The 24,044-nt window shown below is 44.6% G+C and overlaps 1 protein-coding gene across 9 annotated transcripts in view; it reads right to left on the bottom strand.

Moving 5' to 3' along the window:
• Positions 1-24,044, bottom strand: part of TEAD1 (TEA domain transcription factor 1) — a 270,028-nt gene that overhangs the window by 8,720 nt on the left and 237,264 nt on the right. For all 9 annotated transcript variants that reach the window (XM_043580691.1, XM_043580692.1, XM_043580696.1 and 6 more), the window contains 2 exons: positions 9,481-9,621; positions 4,951-5,103 (listed from right to left, as the gene is read on the bottom strand). In XM_043580691.1, coding sequence (XP_043436626.1) covers positions 4,951-5,103; positions 9,481-9,621 — 294 coding nt within the window. The remainder of the gene's footprint in view (positions 1-4,950; positions 5,104-9,480; positions 9,622-24,044) is intronic.

The following is a 24,044-nucleotide window of genomic DNA, read 5'->3' as shown; positions in this document are numbered from 1 at the left end:
GTCTGTAAGTACACACAGATTTGTAAGATTTTTTTTTTTAATACCCATGTCATTCAATGGGTTATAAATTCCTGAAGAACAGGGGCCATGTTGCCTAATAACTAGTCTGGCACACAACAGCCATTTAATAAATATTTGCTGAATGAATGACAAGCCACATAATAGCCAACATATAGTAACTGCTTAGTATACATCTACTCAGTATTAAATGCTTCATACACATCCGTCTCATGTAATATTATAATAACTCCATGAGTAGGTGCCCTATCAGATCCCCTCTGACAGAGAGGGAGGCAGGGGAGTTAGGTGATTTAAGGTTATACAACTGTTGGGGCACCTGGGTGGCTCAGTCAGTTGAGTGTCTGACTTTGGCTCAGGTCATGAACTTGCGGTCATGAGTTCGAGCCCCACATCAGGCTCTCTGCTGTTAGCACAGAGCCTGCTTTGGATCCTCTGTCCCCCTCCCTATGGCCCTCCCACACTTGCACTCTCTCTCTCTCAAAAAAAAAAAAAAAAAAAACAAACCCAAAAAACTTGATAGTTTGAAAAAAAATTAAGGTTAGACAACTGTCAACTAAGAAACCCAGATCTGATTTTGAAGACCTTTTTTTCTAATCATTAAGTGATGCTGCTCTAGACAAATGAATTGATACAATAATAGATTATCTACATTTATTGTTTCTGGGGAATAAAGATTTTTTTCAATATTGGTATCCACCTGCTTTCCTGGTCTTATTTCCTGCCTCTTCCTTCACAGACCAGACTCCAAGTATGCAGGCCTCTTATCCTGGAAACCTCTCTCCCTCTCTCCCCAAGTCCAAAGAAATGCCATGTCCTGCCTGCGTTTACCTCCTGAACAGCTCTTGAATCATCCCGGTCTCCACCGCCACAGCCCAGGGGACCAGCCAAGCACCCAGACTCCCCTACCAGGAGCTACCCTGGCTCACACATTCCCAGGGGCACACAGCAGCCACAAAACCCCTGCAAGTAATATAAATCTGACAACGACACACTCTTGCTTAAAAACTCCGATGGCTGAGCAGATCCCGCTCGGTCTGGCTGTTCCCGTGGCTGTTCCTACCTGGCTGGCTCCCTGGGCTCCTCCCTCTCTCCACACCAGCCACACCCCCCATTTCCAGTCCTTCCACTTGCCTGCACACCTGCAGTGCCCTTCTCCGCCCTCTCCGCCTAGTCACCCGGCGGGTATGCCTCAATGGTTTCTTCCTCCGGGAAGCCTCCCTGACCAGGCAAATGCTCCTGTCATGTGCTCTCGTGGCACCACGTACCTCCCTCTGCCAGCCAGCAGCCACCGTTTGGTTTACATTCATTTTGTGATGGATCGCTTGAGGAACCCCTGCCTCTCTCAGGAGCCTCCAGGACAGCTGTCCCACCCCATCTAGGTCACATCCCAGCACCTAACGCTTACGTAATGCACCCACCGAAAAGCCCTTTGCTTGGTAAATCTGCAAAGTGTCTGTTTATCCATCAAGGCAGCTTAAACCTCATCTTTTAACATCTCTGGGAATTCTCCCACCTCATTCCAACTACAGGTAACTGCTCAGGTAGTTACACTACTCTGTATGTCCAGGTGTCTGTTTCTCAAGGATACTGCAGCCACGTAACGTACAAAGGTATTGTAACCGTCTCTTTCCCCTACCAGGCCAGGATTTACTATCGGAAAGGGACTGTGTTATATTTGCGCTGTATTCTGGCAGCTAGTACTATCTCTCCATAGTTTAGCTGAACAAATGAAAATATTCTCAATGACCTTTGAGGTGAAGCATACAGATGTGAGCATTTTGTTTGTAAATGGAGGAGAAAAACTGTTTAGAGACTTCAAAAAACTGACTCAAACCAAGATCATAAAGTAGAGTTGGGTCTTAAACCCCCGTTTTCAGACTCCAGGATCATGAAATAACCTGCAAAGTGTCTTTTCTATCATTTTAAGTCTTAATTTATGTGTGTCCTTAGCTCTGTGACCTCAGAGAGACCGAACATTCCTTATCCATAAAATGGGAATAAATATGACCTTATAGTTCTGCGGTGAGAATTTCATAATACGACATCTATAAAAGATTCAGCACTGTGCCTGGAACCTCTATGATTTACCTTACCTTCTCGCAAACTTTCTAGGAAAGAAAATGTCCTATTTGTTTTTTTGTTTGTTTTTTTTTAAAGTAGGCTCCAGGCCTGACGTCGGGCTTAAACTCACAACCCTGAGATCAAGAGTCAGATGCACTACCAACTGAACCAGCTAGGTACCCCCAATGTGTCCTATTTAGACTTGATGATTGAGATTCAAAAGGAGGAAAGAAAAAAATGTCCCTAGCAACGTGTATGTATGTCTGAATATACCTCGAAAGAGGACAAGAACGCTTGGCCTATGATTCAGCTACTGTCTTCCCCAGTCTGGATACTGTCACTAAGGCCTTCCCTTTACGGGTTCACCTCAATTTCTCCATCATCCTGATGAAATCAGAGTCTAGCTCACCAGCCAGTAAGGTCTGGGACTGATCTTGCCGACAGAGGCTTTGTATCCAATACCTGGTAAAATACCTGTCACTGTGTCCAGCAGCTGCCAGCCTGGCCGTATTCCTACACCCTTCCTGGGAGGAAGAGCTCAGAAGTACTATTTCTCCTTTATTCATCAAAGAGAGGATGTGACTCTCATAATCCAGGCATACTGGTTTAATTTCAGCTTTTCTAAATGCTAAAATATTATTTCTGGCAGACATTTATTGAGAGCTCCTAGTTCTTCGTAGCAAAAGGATTTATTTAGTGGTTTAATGATACATTTTGGAAATTAGCATAATGTGGTGTGTTTTCTGAATATCTAAGCTGCTGGAAGTCACGTGTTCTGAAAGAGTATTACTAGTATTCATGAGTTTGGTGGCCAACAGATGCTTTTAATTTCTTCTGGGCCTGATTTTTCCCAAGCTATGCTCTGTGAGGTAGGGTTATAGGCAATGAGGACATATTCCTTAACATGCTGGAACAGACCTTAGAACTGGTTTGTAACAACGCCTAAGGCTGCTTCCAAAAGAGGTGGGCTGGCCCATTCACTCACAGAGTTTGGGTTAATTCGTGAGGCTATTCAATGTCCACCCCAAGGTGCCACACTCACCTTTTGCTCATCTGAGCACAAAAGTCACCTGTTCTCAAATAGCAACAGGAAGCACCTATACGACAAGTGCCTGCCAGCAGCCCAAACCGTGAACTGCTCAGTTTTCGCTAAAGACCATCAGGGAACACGATACTAGTAAATAATAGTTATTAAAGAACAGGCTTTCCAAACTCTCCCTCAGGTTGCTAGTTTCTCGCGGACACGTCTGAGAATCCACGGAGATTCCCTCTCAGGAATAAATGAAAATTACATGCCAAATGATCTGTCCGCCAATTGTATGCCGATCACGTGTCTGTGAACTCTTGAGGCTCTGCTCTCTGTGGCTCACTTAGCCATCCCCTATAGTGGGTCTCAACACCTGGGAAGCTGTAAAAATGAAGCAAAACCAGGATGCTGGGCCCCACCTCCAGGGATTCTGATTTTATTTATCTGAGATGGGGGCCAGGCCCCAGAATTTTTAAAAGCTTCCTGGCTGAATCTGATATGCAGAAGATTTTAATTTCTAAACCTTTATTTATTCAGTTCTTACATTTGGTGTGAAGAAGCTGGCTCCTACTGCTTCTGAAAGTTGAATATTAAGGAAGTTCATGAACTGGACAACCATTGGTACTCTGACCATGGAAATGGGCAAAAGCTAATAAATCAAGGGTTTGGGGGAAGGTTGGGGAACAGCTGCCTTTTTTTTTTTTTCCCTTAAAGTAGCACACCATTGACTGAGAACCCTGGTTTCAAAGGATCCAAAAACTCCTGGTAAACAACTTCTGCCCTAAGTATTCCAGTTTTTCATCCTAGAAACAGAGCAACAAAGCAGGCCTTCAGAGGGCTGAATATTTGACCACAATATTGTCTTGCTGACCCCTTTTAGCACAACTGTTTCCAAGTTCTGTTTTGGCATTTTTCCTTCAGTTAAATCAAGGAATGCTAACTTTTTCAAAAATGAGCATTATGAAACCCATTGCCGCATATTTTATAGGCAGATTTTTGAGGACGACACTGTTCTTAACCTCCCCAAGTCTCCAAATGAAGCCCCCATGGGAAATTTGTTTTAAAGTTAAATCTGAGGGGACCCTCCCCCACTCCCCAGCACTGCCCAGGGGAACCAGAAACTTCTCCCTTCGTGGACCCTGAGCACCACTGTTTTCACTTCCCCTTTTAGCTGCCCACGTTTTGGCCATACTTTTCAGCCTATGGAGAATACTTCCTCTGCCCTCTTCCTGGTCATGACATTCTATTTTAATTTTCTATTTCTTGTGGTACTGAGGGTTTACGTTTTGCTGTCTTTAGGTATGTTATCTCTTTTAAAGCCTTGCAATCCTTCGTGAAATGAGTCAAGGTGTATTTGAAGGACAAACCCACGGACTTTACAGTTTTTGCCTCATTTGAGATTTGCAGACAATGCTTCTAGGATTCGCACTTGGCTGACACTGGTATTACTCAGGGAACTATAAAAAATATTCATGCCTGGGTTCTATTCTCAGAGATCCTGATTTAACTGATCTAGGACGCAGCCTTGGTGTCAGGCTTTTACAAGTTTTTAAGTATTTTAAAAGTTCTCCACATCTTTCTAATGTGCAGCTGGAGTTTAGAATGTAGGGACCATAGTTTTTACTACCCATTTGAATTCTAGTTTTCCCAAGCTTCGAAAAGCTTAGCCCAGCCCAATGAAACCCCGTCTCTTCTATAGACCTGAGCCCATGCTTGCCCTGGATGCTGTGGATTCAAATGGTAATTGATCAACAGCCTGGTCACCTCCCCTGGCCCGGCCACCTTGCTGTCTTTCCCCACCAGCTGGGTCTGCCCCAAGAGGAAAGAGGCAAAACAGTTACCAATAAAATTGTGAAGTTTTCCAAAACACTGTTCATCATATATTTCTCTGGTAAGTGTTTGAGCTTGTGGATGAAGTTAATCATATATTCACACATCGGGGAGCGGTTTATCCGGTACACAAATCGGCCATTCTCAAACCTCGCATACTCCGTCTGTGAGGGAAAAAGGAGTTGAGCACTTTTACACTTCTGACTTCAAGATACATGAAAAAAGCTATTGCTGCCTGCAAAAGCATTTTTCCTTTTCAACATGAATCATCTGCTAGATGCTGTACTATTTCTGTAGTTTACTTAATTAAAAAAAAAAAATCCTATTTCCAAACTGAATGCCATACTCAGAAATCCAGGATTTTTCTGGAAATTAAAAAACAAAATGTGTAAACAGAATAGCTTTAAAGAAGGGTTGTACAGGTCAGAAAGAAAAGAAAGCAAAGGCTGGAAAGAAATATAATCACCTACTTAGTGATTTTCTACCTGGAAATCTGGGAGAGCGGGCCCAGCCAATGACAATTCTTCAAAGAGCCCAGAGAAAATCCTCCTTCACTTGTTATAAAGGCCTCACAGCCAACAACCAATGCAGCTAACTTCTCTACCTTGGGAAAAACTACTTTCCACTGATCATGAGCTCCTGACTGTGAGTTATTTATGTCTTTAATAAACAAGGAAAGAAAAAAAAAATACTGGTATTGAAGTTCCCACTGAAGCACTCAGAAATAAGAAACACACCCCTAGACAGCCTTGGATCAAAGAGGAATTAAAAAGGAAATTACAAACTATCTCAAGAATAATGAAAAGGAAAATCCTTTACATCAAAACTTATGGGACCTGATGAAGCTATACTTGGAGGACACTTAATGATGTAGCTTCATGAGTTCATCATTAAAGACGAAAAATTACAGAACTAAACCACATCTTCGATTAAAAAAAAAAAAAAACCCACAAAAGTAAACCCAAACCACAAAGAAACCAAAGAAAACCCAGAATAGGAAATTAATGAAGATAAAAGCTCAAATCTATGTTAACAGAAATAAGAAATGGAGACAGAGTAAATTTTAAAAAACTGGTTCTTAAAAAGCCAAAATAAAATAAAACCTTCACAAGGTTAAGGAAGAAAAGAGACGAAACCACAATGACAGTAGAGATTGGGAGATTTGTAAAAGGTTACTTCACATAACGCTGTAAGGCAAAAAGCCGTAGAGGAGAGGATGCTTTCCCAGCAAAACTTAAACTACTAATACTGAACCAAAAAATAGGAAACTCCAATAGCTCAATTACCATGGAAATGCCTAGAAACTTGTTTAGAGATGAATCCCTGAAAAAGGCATAAAGACCACCTGGTGTGATGGCTGAGTTTTATGGAACTCTTAAGGAACAACTGTTTTCATTGTTACGGAAACTACATCAGACCAGGTGTCTCAATTCTTTTTAGGAAATCAAAGGACACGGAGAGACTATAAAAAGGAAAGGTGATTATCACTTATGAGATGCAAAAATCTTAACGTAAAATAGCAAATGGAACACATCAGTGCGTCCAAAGTAGGACTTTGTTCAGGAATGCTGTGGTGGCTCAAACACAGGACATGCATTAACTCGTGATGTCCACGAATGGGAGAAAACTGATAGTAAGAGTTGCTGAACAGGCATTTGGCAAAATATTGCAGCTGTTACTAATAAAAACCCTCAGTATGACAAGAATACAAAGAAAGCACTTAAATAGAAAGACCATTTATGAAATCCAACAGTAAGTATAACCCTAAATGGCCAAACACCAAGTCCATCTCTATGAGCAGCAGTAACTAACTATACAGGGATACTCACCATCCTATTTCTTTTTACAGGTGTGCTGGAGGTTTTAGAAAATGGAAAGAAAGCGAGAAAATAATAGTAACAGAAAAGTGGCATAAACATTGGAAAAGAAGAAATAACATAAAGCCGCTCTTTTTGCTGCTGCTATGACCACATACGTAGAAAATCCGAGAACCTAGGGGCAAAACCCGGTAGAGATAAATAGGGGAATATGGCAAGATGGCCAGATAGGACATATTTTTGCTAAAACCAAGAACTTGTCTCTCTTCTGGTAATTAAAATCTAGAAACAGGAAATTGCATTAACAAATTAATATAAATTAACGTATATGTAAAAACTACAAAATCTTATTAAGATAAGTAAATGGACCTGCAAATACGTTCTTCACTGGAAAGACTTAGTACTGGCAATGTATCAGTTTATCCCCACATGACATATAAAACCAGTACGATTGTAATTACATTGATCAAAAGGTTTTGGCTTTCTTTACTTTTTTTTAAAGTGATCTAATTATTTGGAAGAATAAGTGCTGGTTATTGGCCTACAAAATATATGGATTAGAAGAAAAGCAAGATCGACTTGCCTTAGCAGATGTAAGAACGTACTATAAAGCCCGTGTAATCAAATCAACATGGTACAGGGGGACAAGGAGAGATAAACAGGGTGGAATCAAACAGACTCCAGGAATGGCTCCCAGGATACACAGGACTTTAATAGGGGTACATCTAAGATCTACTCAGTGGGAAAAGGATGAATCGTTTAATAAACGGGTTTTATTTTACCTTAAAAAAAATCTTTTTTAATGTTTTTTTTTTTTTTTTTTTGAGACAAAGAGAGACAGAGCATGAGCAGGGGAGGGGCAGAGAGAGGGGGAGACACAGAATCTGAAGCAGGCTCCAGGCTCTGAGCTTTCAGCACAGAGCCCGACGCAGGTCTCGAACTCACAGAGTGTGAGATCATGACCTAAGCTGAAGTCGGCCGCTCAACCGACTGAGCCACCCAGGCGCCCCAATCAACGGTTTTTGACCCAAATGTCTGTGTATTTGGAAGACAACAGAAGTGGACGCCCATCTCACACCAAATGCGGAAATACATTTGAAATGGATTAAAAGCTTAATTACAAAACTCCACCAGCACTCACGCTACCTTCTTCATGAAAATTCCTGGGATTTCAGTCAAAGGCAACCTTTTCCTGCTCCCTGAACTTTATATACAGCTTTGGGTATGAGTTTGGAATCTGGGAAACAGAGTAACTTGTCTGGTTCATCTTGTCCGGGCAGGTGGTCCATCTAGAGGTGAGCCCTGACAATTCGGCTATTCAGCAGCAATGCTGCCCACGAACATTCCACGTTCCCAACCACTGACCAGTAATGGTGCTTCCTCTCGCTCGGAGGAGATGGGAGGTCATCTGGCCGTAGGCCTCCCAGACCTGTCTCATTACACGGTCGGTCACCTTCTCACCTCCCCTCTCCTTGGGCTTCCCAGACATGCGTTGGGCTGGTTCCCCTCCTCCTTCAGCCATTTTTTTCCTCTGCTCCTCTGCTGGTGTGTCCCTTCCACTCACCCCGGGGCTGGCTACTGCTCCCACGCCCTCCCTGCACCAAGCCCTCCATTCCCATAGCTTTAATTGTCCTTAATGCTTAGGATTCCCAACTGGTATTCTCAGTCTTCCAAATTCCAGTCTTGCATCTAGAGTCATCCCCTGACTACTTGCTTTTGAATACCTTACTTTCTAATCTCTGCTCATGGCAGTGCGGCCCTTGCAACCACAAAATGTGTGACCTTTGGTTCTTCCTCCTCATTAGTATTTAACATCTGGTGAGTCTCTAAGTTCCTTTCAAAAATGTTTTACTGGATTTCCACTGCTGCCATGTTCATGAAGCTCAGGACGCCTCAGCTGACATCGACCATCTAGTCAACTCCCTTCTATCCACTCTGGCCAGTGTAACCTCCTCAACACCATCCACAGCATGCCCCTCCTGTGCTCAGGAAGCCAAAGGCCGTGCAGCAGCCCAGATCCTCATCGTTCGGCCCAAAGTCTTCAAACCTCTCCTCCCACCCAGGGCATCCTCTCTCTCCCGCCTCGGCACCAAGTCTGGCACAGTCAGGCTGGGCCCTGGGGCCTGCGAGCTCCAGGACCGCCATGACGGGTGGACCGGGTTAACGGGCAGAAGACGTCGGAAAATACAGCTTTACGTGGAATGTCAACCGCAAACATTCACACAAAGCAACCCACCCTGCTGAAAAGAACACACGTTTTTTGAAAGGGAGGGAGGTATGCAACAGGAAAACTATGAATAGGTATTTGACCCCAGCTGGCGCTGGAAATCTGTCCGGAACAATGAAAGGAGTAGAAGGGGCAGAAGCACCCGCACCAGGCTTGAGGTGTCCGGGTTTTAGAAGGCAGGTGCTATTTACAACGCCCGGAAGTGCCCTCGGACCTAGGGGCGGGGCCTGTCTGTAGCAGCTTCCACACCAGGGCACCGAACACTGCTGGCCACACAAGGCAGGGCCCCTGCAGTCGGGGAGGGGTGGCGTGGGGGCTTCTTCCACTTGCTTGCAAATCGCTGTGTCTTTTTAGAAGTGACAGGGAAAAGAGGTGAGAGAGAAAGGGGGAGAAGGAGGAGACACCAGAAAAGTAAAACTCTCTGCCCCGGTGAAAGCTGAAAGGGAGGAAGCAGGGTGCCCCCGAATGAAGGCTCCGGTCTGCAGATGCCCACTTACCTCTACTTTTTCTACTACTTGCTTCCCAAAGGAGCACACTTTGGTGGAACAGGTGACTGTCATATTTTCAGAACTCTCATACTGACTGGTGACACCATAAAAGGCCCCAGCGTCATCCTGAATATTGCAGTTTAGGTCGGCCTGTTGGAAAGGAAACGGAGGTGGGGGTTATTTTCTCTTTACAGGAGTCACGGCAATGAGCAGTGACGGGGGGTGGGGGGGGGCGGGGGGAAGATCTCCAATCCTTCTGGCTGAGCAGAGGGCGGGGGTGGGAGGCAGGGAGGTGGTGAGGTGATGCTGATCTAGAAACAAGTTCTGCAGCCCACTGGTCATTTTTTGAAGAGAACACTAACTCCAGCAATCTTCCCGTGAAATGACGACGGTACACGCATCTATTCAGTTTCGCTTTCTTGCGTCCAGTATAGAATAATACTCTATCCTTGTTATAAAGGATCCAGGAGGTCTCTGAAAGATGTGCAGAAAGCAGTGTATGCCTTGGGTTCACATTCACTGATCTGGAGACAGATTTAAAAGAACAGGAGATCTGCAGCTGGCTAGCCACTTGTTATACGTACAAAAACAGAACCTTCATTACAAATGACAGCATCCAGGAGGGAAATGGTTCCTGTTCAAGACTGGCTTGCAAAGATGCCAAGTCATTGGTAATTCCCACTCATTTCAGGTATCGTAGGATTACCTACTGTGTGAGGTTTATGCTAGACGCTATACAGGACCACAAGTGAGAGGTATGTCTTAAAAGAGCTGCAAGGAACATAGAAATACTACCATGTCAAAGATGCTCAGAGTTCAGACAAGGGAAGGCATTACTTTCAATCAGGGGTATTACTTACGGGGTGGTTACGAAGTGAACATGCAGAGATGGGTTGAGGGGACAGTGGGGGTAGAAGCAGCCTAGGGCGCCTCTTTCCAGCTGCAGTGTTAAGGACTGAGGCCACCAGGAGCAGTGAGTTTGGAAAAACGCAACCAGGACCCAGGCCACGGAGGGCTAAAAAAAGGGGTGTGGATTGCATGCTGCAGGAAATGGGGACCCTTTGAAAGCTCTGGCACAAGAAGGTGCTGTGAACCGAGCTGTGTTTCAGGGATCAACGTCTCAGTGCGGTCTGGTGTTCACTGTGGAGGGAGGCTGCGAGGCCGCTGCGAGGCCGCTGCAGTGGCCGGACCACTGATTGATGGCTCCCTCCCCTCCGGTACCTTGTGATCTGCTATGGCACACCAGGCACTGGGTGGGGAGCTGGGGATCAGAGTAAGCACGAGCTGGGCCAGTCCCTGCTGCCATGGGGTCACAGTTTAGTAGGGAGGACATCACCCTAGGGATGAGCACTCCTGAAAGAGGCATCGAGGGCCATGAGAACCAACTTTGGGGTCAGGGAAGCTTCTGAGGATGATGCAGCCCAGATCCAAAGACGGTAGGAGAGCTGACGTAGGCGGGTGAATGTGTCCTGAGAGAGTGTGGACAAGGTACACAGAACCAGAAACAAGGCCACGAAAAGGCTGGGATGAGAGAGGGTGGCAAGAGAGGCAGGAGGGTTTAGGTCTTAGATCCTAAAACCAAGGGATGCAGGAGTTGTAAGTGCCCAGGACGGGCACAGTGACAAGTTACGGCTGGATCTGAGTTCCTAAAAGGCACCCCGAACACAGCATGGAGACGACTCTGGAAAAGTGAGAGCACAGGGAGAGACAGGTCAGGAAACTGTCAAAGTGGTCCGGACAAGGGACAGTATCTGCACCACTGTGGGGGCTAGAGAGAGACAGGTGGACCGGTCTCATAAATGAGACCACAGTTTGTGAGGTCTGGCACATTCTGACCAGCTCATTCTCAAACCCTGACAGGCAGTAACCACTAGGAAGACCTGAGTCATCCTATATATATATATTTTTAATGAGGATCTGCATTGGAATTGAATATCAAGACAGTGTCCCTTTCCTTAGGCAAAACTGCAGATTTCCTGGCCTCAAATAAAAAGAACCGTATGCTTTAAATTCCCCCTTTTTTCTTACATGCCAAGAAATTCAAAGCTAAATTCAGGGCTCAACGACAGTAATTACCTGTCCCAGGTAATCCTAATAGCAACTAACAACCAGCGTATAGCTCCTTTTACTGGATTCCAATCTGCTTTTACTTGTACTTGTCCAGGTTTGTATTACCCATAAATTTAGTAACATTCCCTCACATTCTGCCATTTGGAATTATATGGTGCACAGATTGTAGATAAACAAAAATACCCAAGTGTACATTTTCAGGTTTTTTGCAGGTTTGACGCTTGACTCCGCGAAAAGAGCAGGTTAGCAAGAAACGATGATGTCTGACGCTGACTGACATCTATGCCCAAGCTCTCTGGGTCTACTGAGCTCCAGCCTCCAGAGGAGAACGTTACCAACGAGTCTCAGGCATGCGGGAGCCCAGAATTATATCTAGCTTTCTACCTGCCATGTGGCGTGCACGTGGGCCCGCAGGAACCACTGCCTTGTTCTGCCACCAGCTGAGGACATGAGGCTCTGAGAAGTGGCTCAGGTATGTTTCAGTGGTGGGATTTATGCTCTCACAGTCATGGTATAGTTTGTGCCAACAGGTTTTAGTATTTTTCTGAAAAAAGTAGAAACATATGTGGTAAGTAAAAAAAAAAAAAAAAAAAAAAAGAAAAGAAAGAAATCAAACTGGAAAAAGAGTGTACATTTTATTTCTATCCCTGAACTTGCCAATCTCTCCACTGGTGATCAGTGTTTTCCAAGCGTCTTTTTGGAGAGAGTTAGCACATAGATAAGCAAGCACACACCTCCCCTCTGTTTTGCACAAAGAGTGGCACTCTTCAAACCTTGCTTTAAAAAAAAAAATACATATATATATATATATATATATATATATATATATATATATATATATAGTTGGGATGCCTGGGTGGCTGAGTTGGCTAAGCGTTCGACTCTTGATTTCGGCTCAGGTCGTGATCTCACAGTTCATGAGTTCAAGCCCCATGTCAGGCTCGGTGCTGACAGTGTGGAGCCTCCTTGGGATCCTCTCTCCCTCCCTCTCTGCCCCATCTCCACGCTCTCTCTCCCAAAATAAATAAACTTTAAAAACTAAACACAAAAAAAATACACAGCTACATCTTAGAACTCATACAGTACTGATACAGAAATAATCAGTTTTAAAAAGACTAGCCATTTAAAAACGTGAGCAGCCTCACATTTTGGTAACTGCATACTATTCCATTACCCAGGCACAGCATAATAATTACTGCGTGCTCTACTGATGAATAGTTCGTTGCTTCCCAACATGGATACAATAATGAGTTTATGTGCAGCAGGAAAGGTACATTAGAAATTACTTTTCATTTCCTTTCCTTCCATTTAAAAAATTTTCCAGGGGCGCCTGGGTGGCGCAGTCGGTTAAGCGTCCGACTTCAGCCAGGTCACGATCTCGCGGTCCGTGAGTTCGAGCCCCGCGTCGGGCTCTGGGCTGATGGCTTGGAGCCTGGAGCCTGCTTCTGATTCTGTGTCTCCCTCTCTCTCTGCCCCTTCCCCATTCATGCTCTGTCTCTCTCTGTCCCAAAAATAAATAAACGTTGAAAAAAAAAAAAAAACCTTTAAAAAAAAAAATTAAAAAAAAAATTTTCCAGCACTGAAAGAGTATCAATGGGCTATAAATAAACTGATAGTATTTGAGTTACAAAGAAACTCATTGTTTTTGACACAATCGGGTTGTTTTGAAAGACTGGTGAACAGTCAAAGGCAGTCTGGTGTGAAGAGCGAAGTATAGGGAAGAAGGTGGTCAACGAACAGTTAAAAGCAGTCTGATGTGACGAGTGGAGAGAAGTATAGGAAGGAGGTGGTTAACGGCACAGGCAACCGGGTGGGTTACTTTATTTAAAAAAAATTTTTTTTAATGTTTATTTATTTTTTTTTTTAATTTTGTTTTTAATGTTTATTTATTTTTGAGACAGAGAGAGACAGAGCATGAACAGGGGAGGGTCAGAGAGAAGGAGACACAGAATCCGAAACAGGCTCCAGGCTCCGAGCTGTCAGCACAGAGCCCGACACGGGGCTCGAACTCACGGACCGCGAGATCATGACCTGAGCCGAAGTCAGAAGCTTAACCGACTGAGCCACCCAGGCACCCTGGGTTACTTCTTTTAAACTACCAACCTCTACTTATGTCAGTGATACGACCAGGAGGGAGGTGTCTTCAGAACTGCACCTCAGCTCCCTAGGCACAAGACTTTCTTTTCTGCCCTTTTTTTTAAAAAAATGCTCCATTTTTTACTTTATTCACTTCACTGGCATTGATCATGCAAACTAACTCAGACGTTTCAAACCTAAAGCAAGCATAGAAACAAACGCACAAAATAATCTGTCTATATATATATTTAAAAATGTTTGGAATGGTATCTGCCACAATGTGATGTTAGCAAAACTGCTGGAAATGTCCACAGCCTCCCGTGTCTCCCAGAGATGCCCCCATCTCTCAGAGTTTCTGCGCGTAAAGTCATGCTGGTGAAAGAAAGCAGCCGTCCCGGGCAGCGGCGCACTGCGTGGACCTCAGCAGACTGGATTCATTTTTAAGACCCTCTTTTCTTTATTGGACAAAATTATTTTCAGTAAGACTCAGCACTCTGTTTCACGGTTTTAAATTTTAAATGCAAGAACTCCCAAAGTAGTAAGAGAGTGACAGAACTCAAGTGACTCCAGTTCTGTTTTGCTGTCTGCATAATGACGGTGCTATCAGGGTGCCTTTCCGGGTCTATGGTTTAGCCACGGGGACTGCAGCCCAAACGACTCCAAACTGTCAAGAACTTACTCCTACGAACGGACACAGGCTGAGTCCACAGGTGTTACTAAAGAGTAAGTCACACAACGGCCACGCAACAGAAGAGTGCTAATTTGAAGCATATATATGTGTGCGTAGATGGAATAAAAACACTAACTTCACCAATCGTTTAGGACTTAGGTCAACAAAATATTTTTTTCTCTTTAGAAGTATTTTGTCAACGGCATTGTTCAGAACCGTGGGCACATGGTGATCATAAACATGACAACGATTTTTAGGTGGTTTTACCATTAAACGTCTCTACCACCACGGACGTCCTTACTGCCTGCACCTGGGCAGACCATCCTTACCATCCCACCTTCGGTTCACCACTGTCCCTTCGAAGTCCCCAAATAATTGTAATGAGTTTTTCTTGGTGATGGAGGATCTATGGTTTTGGTGACAGGAAGTATCAAAAATGAAGCTATTAAAATATACACATTACGAAAACCTGCTCAGAAATTAGCTCAACAAATTAGGAGTTCTAAACTTGTGGAAGTTTGTTTGTTTGTTTGTTTATTACATAAAACTAAAGTCTGACGTACATTCAGAGAGATGCACAGATCACAAGTTTACAGTCCGTTGATTTTCATAAAGTGAACACACTCATGCAGCCAGCACCCCGATGAAGAAACCAGAAGCCCTCCCGTTCATGCTGTCTTCGAGTACAATCACCCCTTTACCTCATAGGGGTGATCTTGAGGGGAAAACACTGGCCGTTAGTTCTGTCTGGTGTTTTGAACTTTAAATAAATGGAGTCACAGATTGACTCCTTTGTGCTCAGTTTCATATGCTCAGCCTTAGCGGGGAGATTCACTCATGCTGTTGTGGACAGTTCATTCACCTGCTACTTGCTAGACGATTCCACCAAATGAAAAATACCACGATCTAGGCATTCTACCACTGCCGGGCCCTGGCAATGTTTCCAAATCAGAGAGCTACTCTGAACACCCCTGCACACACTTTTGATGAACACGTGTATGCATTTCTGTTGGGTGTTCCCAGGAGTGGAACAGCTGGGTCATGAGGACTGTGCACATTTTAGTTTTCATTTAGATAACAGGGACAGATGGTTTTGGAATGATCTTGCTTTTCTCACAGTTGAGAAAACTTTAATTATCAGTATACATTTATCAGGTTAGTTTTTAAAAGGCTTCTCGACTAACAGTAAATAACCAATTTGCTATTACAACTCTCTGCAATTACTCTCGAATGGTGGGAAATAATCATGTAGCCATCCCACCACATCAACAGCTGTTCTTTGGGAATTTTCTAGGAGGAGGTATTGATGGGAGAGATAATCGTCTGTCAGCTGAGGATGTTCCGATTATCCCAGAAAGAAATGCATTCACTGAGCTCCCATGGAGCAAAGGTAATATCAAAGAAAGAATGCTAGTATTGAATCAACAACAAAGGAGGCAAACTCTGTGATTTGAGTCTGAGATTCACATGTAGTTCATCACCCCCCACCCCCCTACCTGTTTCTCCCAACTGAAAACTCAGGGCAAACCTGTTTCAGACAGTTCTTTTTTTTTTTTTTTTTTAATTTTTGTTCTTTTTTTAACCTTTATTTATTTTTGAGACAGAGAGAGACAGAGCATGAACGGGGGAGGGTCAGAGAGAGGGAGACACAGAATCCGAAACAGGCTCCAGGCTCTGAGCCGTCAGCACAGAGCCCAACGCGGGGCTCGAACTCACGGACCGTGAGATCATGACCTGAGCCGAAGTCGGACGCTTAACCAACTGAGTCACCCAGGCGCCCCCTGTTTCAGACAGTTCTGAAGGCAAGAAAATAAGAAAGAATGTGCTGGTATCAGATACAAACTATTTCTGCCTCATCAGCTTTACCTGACCGCACGATATTTTCTAAAAGCAAATTAATATAAAAATCCAAGAAACAGCTAAAGTCCAGCAAACTTGTCTTCCCAACAAATCCCAAATTCAAACCATATCCCATCCTTTCCTTTGGGGACAAGCCAACCTAAAATGGTCTAGGCTGGGCTCTGAAGTGCTAAACACACACACATAGGCAGATGTGGCTGTGGAGGGGGGGATGTCCAGGCAAACAGGCCCTTTTAAGGAATCTTTGCCCATTTTGCCTTAGAACAGAGACCCAATATATGAACTAGGCTTGGAGGCCAAATGCAGGAATCTTTCTATGGTATCCTGACCTGTGCTGCCTTTGGGCTAAATATCTTTAGATATAGGAAAATCACTGCTTTAAGAAAAAACTACATGCACGGTAGACTTCATTGTTAGACAGTTCTTTTTCCTATTATATTAGTTATCTATTGCTGCTTTAACAAATGAGTAAACTGAGTGCCTTAAAACAACATAAATATACAATCTCAAACTTCTGCAGGTGAGACTTTGACGCTGGTCTCCCCGGGTCTATGAGGGTCCTGGCTGGGCTGTATTCCTCTCCCGAGGCCCTGGGGAGGGATTGGTTTTCCTTGCTTCTTCCAGCATCTGGAGGCCACTCACATTCCTTATCTGAGCCCCTCTCCCCATTTTCAAAGCCTGCAACAACAGGCTGGGTCCTTCTCCCGCTGCCTACTTTCATCTCTCCTGGGTCCCCCTCCTCTTCTGCTTGTAAGGAACCTGGTGACTACTCTGGGCCCACTCAGATAATCCAAGATCCTCGCCCTAGCTGCTGATAAGCAACCTTGATTCCCCTTTTTGTGCGATGTAACATATTCACAGATACGATGGCTACGGACTTGGGACGTGACTCTGCCTACCACACCCCCTCAATTTGCAGTTTGTGTCCCTGCAACTCCCCCCCAGTGCTCTGCCTTCTGGAATCACACAGACCCGAGAATACCTCTGTTAGACAATTCTGCAGTTTTCATTCATTTTTCCTACCTGTCTTCTTCTTCTTCTCACCCACAAGGCTCTTCAGGTCCCATCTGTTTCCCCGGATTCAAGTCCTACATTTATTTTTATCAAACCCCATCTTGATTTCAGACCCTCCTTCCATCCATTACAGATGTCTGTGAATTCTGACTTTTCACCTATCCTTATTTCATTCCAGACGTCTGCCCAACAGCATGGACAGCAGTCATTTCTTTCAGTCTCATTCTCCATTTTTAACCACAAAGAAAGACCTGCTTCCCGAAGCCGCCACAGTGATAGGAAGAGATGGCACATGAAACAAAATGGCAGCCGTTAAAAACGCTGACAACTGTTCCTAGTAACTCGGTGATCGAAAACGCACTCAGGACAGATACAGACGGAGCCTTGCGTCATATCCACAGAGACGTAACCGCGTAAAGATGGTTGTTCATAATCAATAACCAAGACAGAAAACAGTGCCCACAGCGCCAGTCTGAGCCCCCATCTATAAGGATCAGGTGCACAGTACAGACACACGATGGCTTTTTCCTAAGAGAAAAAGCAGCACTTTTTCTGATCTGTGAGTTTATGACGAGTCTTAAGTTTTGGATATAACTGTTCGCACAGGCACAAAATTACCATCTTTCCCACAAAGAGTTAATTAGAGAGGTTACAGAATTCTTTCTGCAAATAAAACAAAAAAGCAATCATTAATAAAGGCGTGTTGAATCAATTAAAGACTTCAGAGTCCACTGGTGGGCAAGTCCTGGGAAATGATACAAGGTCAAGGTGGAAGCAAGTTATAATGCCACACAGAGAGAGCTGACTGCATCAGACAGCAAAGAAACAATAACAAAAAAAGGAAACATCAAATTTTCCCTAATCCTTCTCTAAATCATCCTTGTCTTACACTCATTATAAATGCAGCGGAAACGTTTCAGTCACCAGGCAAGACTCTAGATTAGTTTCTCCTCTGTTACTTCTCATTTAGTTAGCCCGTTTATTCACGTGTCTGTTCCGCTGTTTAGTTTTATGTTTTTGAAATTTGAAGTATAAAAGCAATATTCTTCAGGGGCGCCTGGGTGGCTCAGTTGGTTAAGCGTCCGACTCTTGATTTCAGCTCAGGTCATGATCTCAATGGTTTGTGAGATTGAGCCCTGCAGCCTGCTGGGGAGTCTCTCTCTCCGCCCCTCTCACCCCTCGGAAATAAATAAACATTAAAATTAAAAAAAGGAATATACTTCAAAGAATGATCCTTCCCATTCTAGGGGTGAGGAAAAATGAGGCCTCGCCTTGGTAAGTAGGATCCAGAGTTCTCAGAGGGGAGGGTCGGGCCAGGGGGCCCTCTGTGGACAACTCCAAGGCTCTGAAAACCTGGCTCCAGGTGGCTGGAGGACCAGGGCGTGAGCACTACAGCTGCTGAGCAAAGAATGGAAACGCACAGCTCACGCAGGAGCAGCGCTGGGCTGGTGACATACTCTGCCGTGAGCTTCTAGAAAGTAAAAGCCTGCCGGCACTGAGGGGAAGCAGATAACCCCACAGGCAGGGGACAGAGCAGGGGCACCGGATCAGGAAAGGAGGAGGCAGCTGGACACTCCCTTCCACCCGGAGGGCTTGCAAGGGCTGAGTGGGAATTACTTGGTTGCAAAGATGAAAACATCAAGAGGACTGTCCCTGACAAGAGACAGTCTAATAGGCACTGATGGAGGCAAGGAGACGCTGGCATTTTCAAACCACCACTTTGAACCTCTCCTCTTCATCCTCTCTGAGCAATGATCAAAGGACCAAGATTTCAAATTGTGAAGCAATTTTTTCCAATGGCAGCATCTGCTCCTTGGCAGGCGGCACTGGGAGCTGGGCCTGGTTGTGGGCGGCCGTCCAGGCCTGCCACATGGCCAGGCTCCGCCGGGCAGGGCACCGCGTAGGCCTGCAGCTGCTCCCACAGGCGCCAAAGGACAATCACTCCGCACTGGGCAACAAGGCAGCGAGCAGGGAGGGGGGTGGGGCAGAAGGAGCCCAGGAGGCAGTGCTGATGGGGGGCGGGGGGGGGAGGCTCTGAGGATGCAGGCTGCTCCCACACCCTCCCCCCTGACTCATTTGCATACGCCCAGACCCCTGAAGCCAGCCCCACTGGCATCAGAGGACTGGGGTGGGGGAATTTCACCGGGATGACCATGGGACAACTCCTGCGTTGCAACCTACACTGGGGGAGAGCGAGGGAGCTGCTCATAGGGAAGCGAGTCTTTGAGCGTGTTCACTTGGGACCATGGTGCCCTTGCCCAAACAACAGGACAGCAGCTGTAGGGCTCCTGCCACAGCTGTTTTAAATAAGAATAATAGGAATAAACTCAGCCTCGCTCTTCAAGTTACTTTCCACTAATTATGGCATATATTTACATCTACAAAATAGAAGATTTAAAAAAAAAAACTCCACCAAGAGCCCCTTTATTGTGCAGATCGGGCACCCCTATTTGAATTTCATAAACATTTAGTACTTCAAAGAATCTTAAAAGCTTGCTTTAATTACAATATGCACCGCTTGAAAGGCTGACTGTTTGCATTGCAAATTCCTACAAATACCGGCATTCATTTAAAAAATGTCAATTAATATCACCCACAGGACTTCAGGTAACTGCCACTGGTGACTTCACACAGTAGCTGGGATGAAAAAGCCAAGGTCTCAGCCCCAAGCACAAAGCAGCTGCACAGGCCAGTTCTTTCCAATGGAGGCAGCTAATGAGTACTGGGCTCCCAGCTGAGCCGGCCCGTCACGCAGCACATTCATCAGGTGTGTGAACACTGGCCCGAGACCACCCTTTCCAAATCGGGAAACAGGACCTTTTTTCTGGCTGAGAGTTTTTGTGCAAGAAAAGTCCTATACAGAATGACAACAAATCAATTAACAAGCGCAGAGTTGCCAAATAAAATACAGGACACCTCGATCCATTGGATGTTTAGGTAAACAACAAACTTTCTTAATTATGTGTGTTTCCCAAGGATCGCGTGGGAAGTTGTGTGCACTAAAAACGTGTATGTTGTTTATCTGAAATTCAAATGTAACTGAGTGGCCTGTATTTTCGTTTGCTAAAATCTGGCAACTCTACTAACAAGTCATGTTAACAAAAAGAACAAAGATTGGGACTTACCCTCAAAGACGTTTTCTGCTCAGGATATTTTAAGAAAAAAACAAAGCCCCCAAATCATACATGGAGCATAATTCTTTTTTAGTACAATCGAATGATGGATAATGTTTGTAAATGTGTGTAAAAAGTCCAGGAGGATACATGGCTGTGGGGGTGGGGGGAAATCTCACGTTTTCTTCTCCAGTCTATTGATTTCCTTAGACTATTTATAATAAGCTTATATTGCTTTTGCAATGTACAAAGTAAATACAAATGCGGTGGGTGGGTAGGATGTGCTCTGGGTCGCCACCGGTGAGAAAGGATGTCATATATCACCAAGGGCCTACGTGTATTTAGACAACCGACCAAGATGTCCAGATGACTATGTCCAGATAATCCACTTATTCTTGCAAAACTGGGTCTGGCAACAAGAACCACCCGGATCGTGCCACCTTAGTTCTCTCCTTCTCAGGCTTCTCTTGAGGCAAAGTTACAGACAAGCCAATCGTGCCGCCAACAACGGGGCAAATACTGGGAAGGGCAGAGACATCACGTGTTTGCTTCCCCAGACCTCTGCTTAGCAGTGGCTCATGGGGGACAGTGGCTTAGCATCTCAGCCTGGAACCATGGCAGGGAGCAGAGTTAAAGAGCCCAGTGCAAGAAAAGATGGACCCCTGACCTGGGCTTTGTTAGCAACCACTGAGCCAAATGACCCAGGACAGAAAGCATTAGAGGAACAGCTGTCAGACGGGGTCTCCCAAGGGCTTAAGGGAACTCCAATTTACATCCCGCCAAGATGTGCATAAGCATTCAAGTTAAAAAAAAAAAAAAAGTATCCATACTGTGGCTGAGGCTAAGGGATTGAGGAAAAAGCAGAATGAGTGTCTTCCATTTTCTAGGCTGTCCTGTGTGGCCTTGTTTTCAGGGGGATCCAGAAAGTCTTTTAAATAGAAAGTGATGGCCACAGAGATCACTGTTTCCAACCCAACCCTCACCGTTCTCCAAGTTCTGGAAGACTCAGCAGCCAACACCTCCTAGTAAGATTTCCGGTCTCTGAACAAGCATCCACTTCCTGGAACTCCTTCCCACTCCCCTTCCGCTGACCAAATTCTTTCAAGATTCGGCTCAAATGCCATGTGTGTGTGAGGCTTTCCGGAATGTTCTCAGGCATTCTGTGCTTCCACATTTTCCATCACAGCTCCTATCCCATGGTGCTGTCACTTACCTGCCTATGTGTCTGCCATCCCAGACCTGACACCAAGGTCGGCCTCTTATCAAGTCTGTTTTCCCAGCTCTCTAGGATCGAAGTAGAGTGCACTGAGAGTTGACTGAATGACTCACTAGTGACGTACATGTCTGTCACTAATGCAAAACAAGAAACCATCTCTATAAGAACCTAACAGAACTCCAGAGATAGCTCGGAAAAAAGCTTCCGTGGGGGCTCTCTCAAGGTGTCCTCCCCCACTCTGGTAAATGCCTCTAGAAGCATCACTCCATAAACTATCAGATGCTTACTCTATCAGTACACGACATCTGAGCTGGCTAACTGGTAGGTGTACTACAGCACCTGACGTATAGCAATTTTTCTACGTGTGCTGAGTGAAAGAACTCTTCAGCCAACAAATTTTTTTTAAAACACTTAAAAAATCTGCTGTATACACCACACCGCCGGGTAAACAAAAGCTACAGATGGGATCCCTGATCAGTGGGGGAGGCCTTCAAAGAAGTTTAGGATGCAGGGCAGGCAAAACAGGAAGGAAGCAGCAAGAGACAGCAGTCAAAGCAGAAAATGCCAGCAAGCTCCAGACATTTCTCTTATGAAATCAAACCAAACTGGATGCGTGTGCAAGTTTATTCACTCGCCTAGCCCTCCACACGCAGTACCAGAACTTGTGGATAAGAGATGTTTTTTTTTAAGTTTATCTATTTATTTTTGAGAGAGAGAGCATGAGAGAGAGAGAGAGCGCGAGTGGGTGTGTGGGGCGGGGGGGGGGGTGGCAGAGAGCGGAGGAGAGAATCTCAAGCAGGCTCTGTGCTGTCAGACACGGACTCAGGTTCGATCTCATGAACTGTGAGATCACGACCTGAGCCAAAATCAAGAATCGGATGCTTAACTAAGTCACCCAGACACCCCAAGCAATGGTTTTTTTTATAAAAAACAGGCCACTGGTGAAGATGATCACATAACCACAATCGGCCCAGGGTATTTATTATGTATTAGCCTCATAAATACCTCCGAACACCGTGGTTTTGCTTGCTAATCTTCCCTCCACTTACATCATGCCATCACTTGACAGTGCTCTCGTAATTTCGGGACTCGATGCTATTTTGAGATGAGACCGAAGTACGGAGACATGGAAGGCTTGTTGAACTGAAAGGCCCTTTCTTTACTGATAGCAGTTTGAAACATGTGCGGAGCAAATCGTTCCATTTTGCTAACTCCACGAACAGGAACGGGTGGGTTTGGTTCCAAATGATAGACTCCAGTCTACAATTCCAATCCAAAATCAGGCCGAATCCAATTAGACACAGGCTGAAGCTCTGCAGGGGGCCATTCGGGCAGCTTCCGTGTGCACCCGGTTTCTCCTCTTACATAAAGCCCAGTGGTTTTATTTATAGTGGCTGTCATTTTGTCCAACAAATGTGATTCCGTTCTTACCAAGATAAAAGCATCTTCTAACAGCTGCCCTCTTTCCAGATAACTCACTTTCTCTTTCTGTTTTATAAAGCCTTCTCACATCTGCTCTGGTTAGTAAAACTAGCCTTTTTCCTCCCCCAGAAAAATAGGTTAAGAAAGTTGAACGACTATAGATATATTTATTTATTGTTAATTGTTTCGACTGAATGATCATAATTCCAAGAATTTTAAAAAGCAAAATATTACGCATAACCACAGGGTAGCATCATATACCTTGGTTTCTAAAATATCACTAATTTGATAATTTGAGAGAAAAAAGAAACGTTATATAAATGTGTATAAAATTTTTCTTTAACAACAGGGTACATGTCCGTAAAATTTCATTTTCATATTACTTATTATTTCAAGCAAAGTTTAAGACTAAGTCTTCATCATACTAATTATTCTTCTAAATAGTTTTAGGCTGCAAGGTTATCAGTAACGTGTTGGTAACACGTGGCTTTCTTTGAACCAGAGTCTCCAAGCTTGACACTTGAACACCCTGTTAGGACAGAGGGTAGCATTCCGAGGCCCTTCAAAAAATATTAGCTTTGCTGTGTTTCTTATTTGGTTAAACCCATAATTCTGTTTACTTCCTTCAGAAAACCACATGTGGCTGGAAAGGAACTTCTTTTGAAAGTCAGCTGCAAGTGATACTTTGGATTTCTGTCTTTTGGGACTCACGACGGAATCACACCCACACCTTGTCTAGCTTTGGGAATCCGATGGTGAATTCCAAGACAGTTGGCATTTATCTGAAATTAGCTGCCTTGTCTGCTGTATCACTGGCAACTCATCTGCGTAATCTCGGTGCGGAAATGGTCCATTTGCGGATGGGGCTCTTCTGTTCTTAGGGCCTCCACAGCACCTAATCCATCACTGTTTTATAAGGGGAAAAAATGTCTGGTTTTCTGCCAGTGCAAGGGTTGCCTCACCAGTCTGGTTCCACACTCCTCGATCATAACTTCAGTCCTGCATCTAACTGTAATTTTTCCGAGACGTTTTCAGTAGGGATTCAAGTTTAAGCTAAGACGTGCACTAGTCGTCCAAAGTGCTATTAGTACAAAAGACTTAACTAAGGCGACAGGGGGCTGGTGAGATGCCT

Source organism: Prionailurus bengalensis, chromosome D1, assembly GCF_016509475.1.
Source record: "Prionailurus bengalensis isolate Pbe53 chromosome D1, Fcat_Pben_1.1_paternal_pri, whole genome shotgun sequence".
Lineage (NCBI taxonomy): Eukaryota > Metazoa > Chordata > Mammalia > Carnivora > Felidae > Prionailurus > Prionailurus bengalensis.
This window is presented reverse-complemented; position numbering and strand designations above follow the sequence as displayed.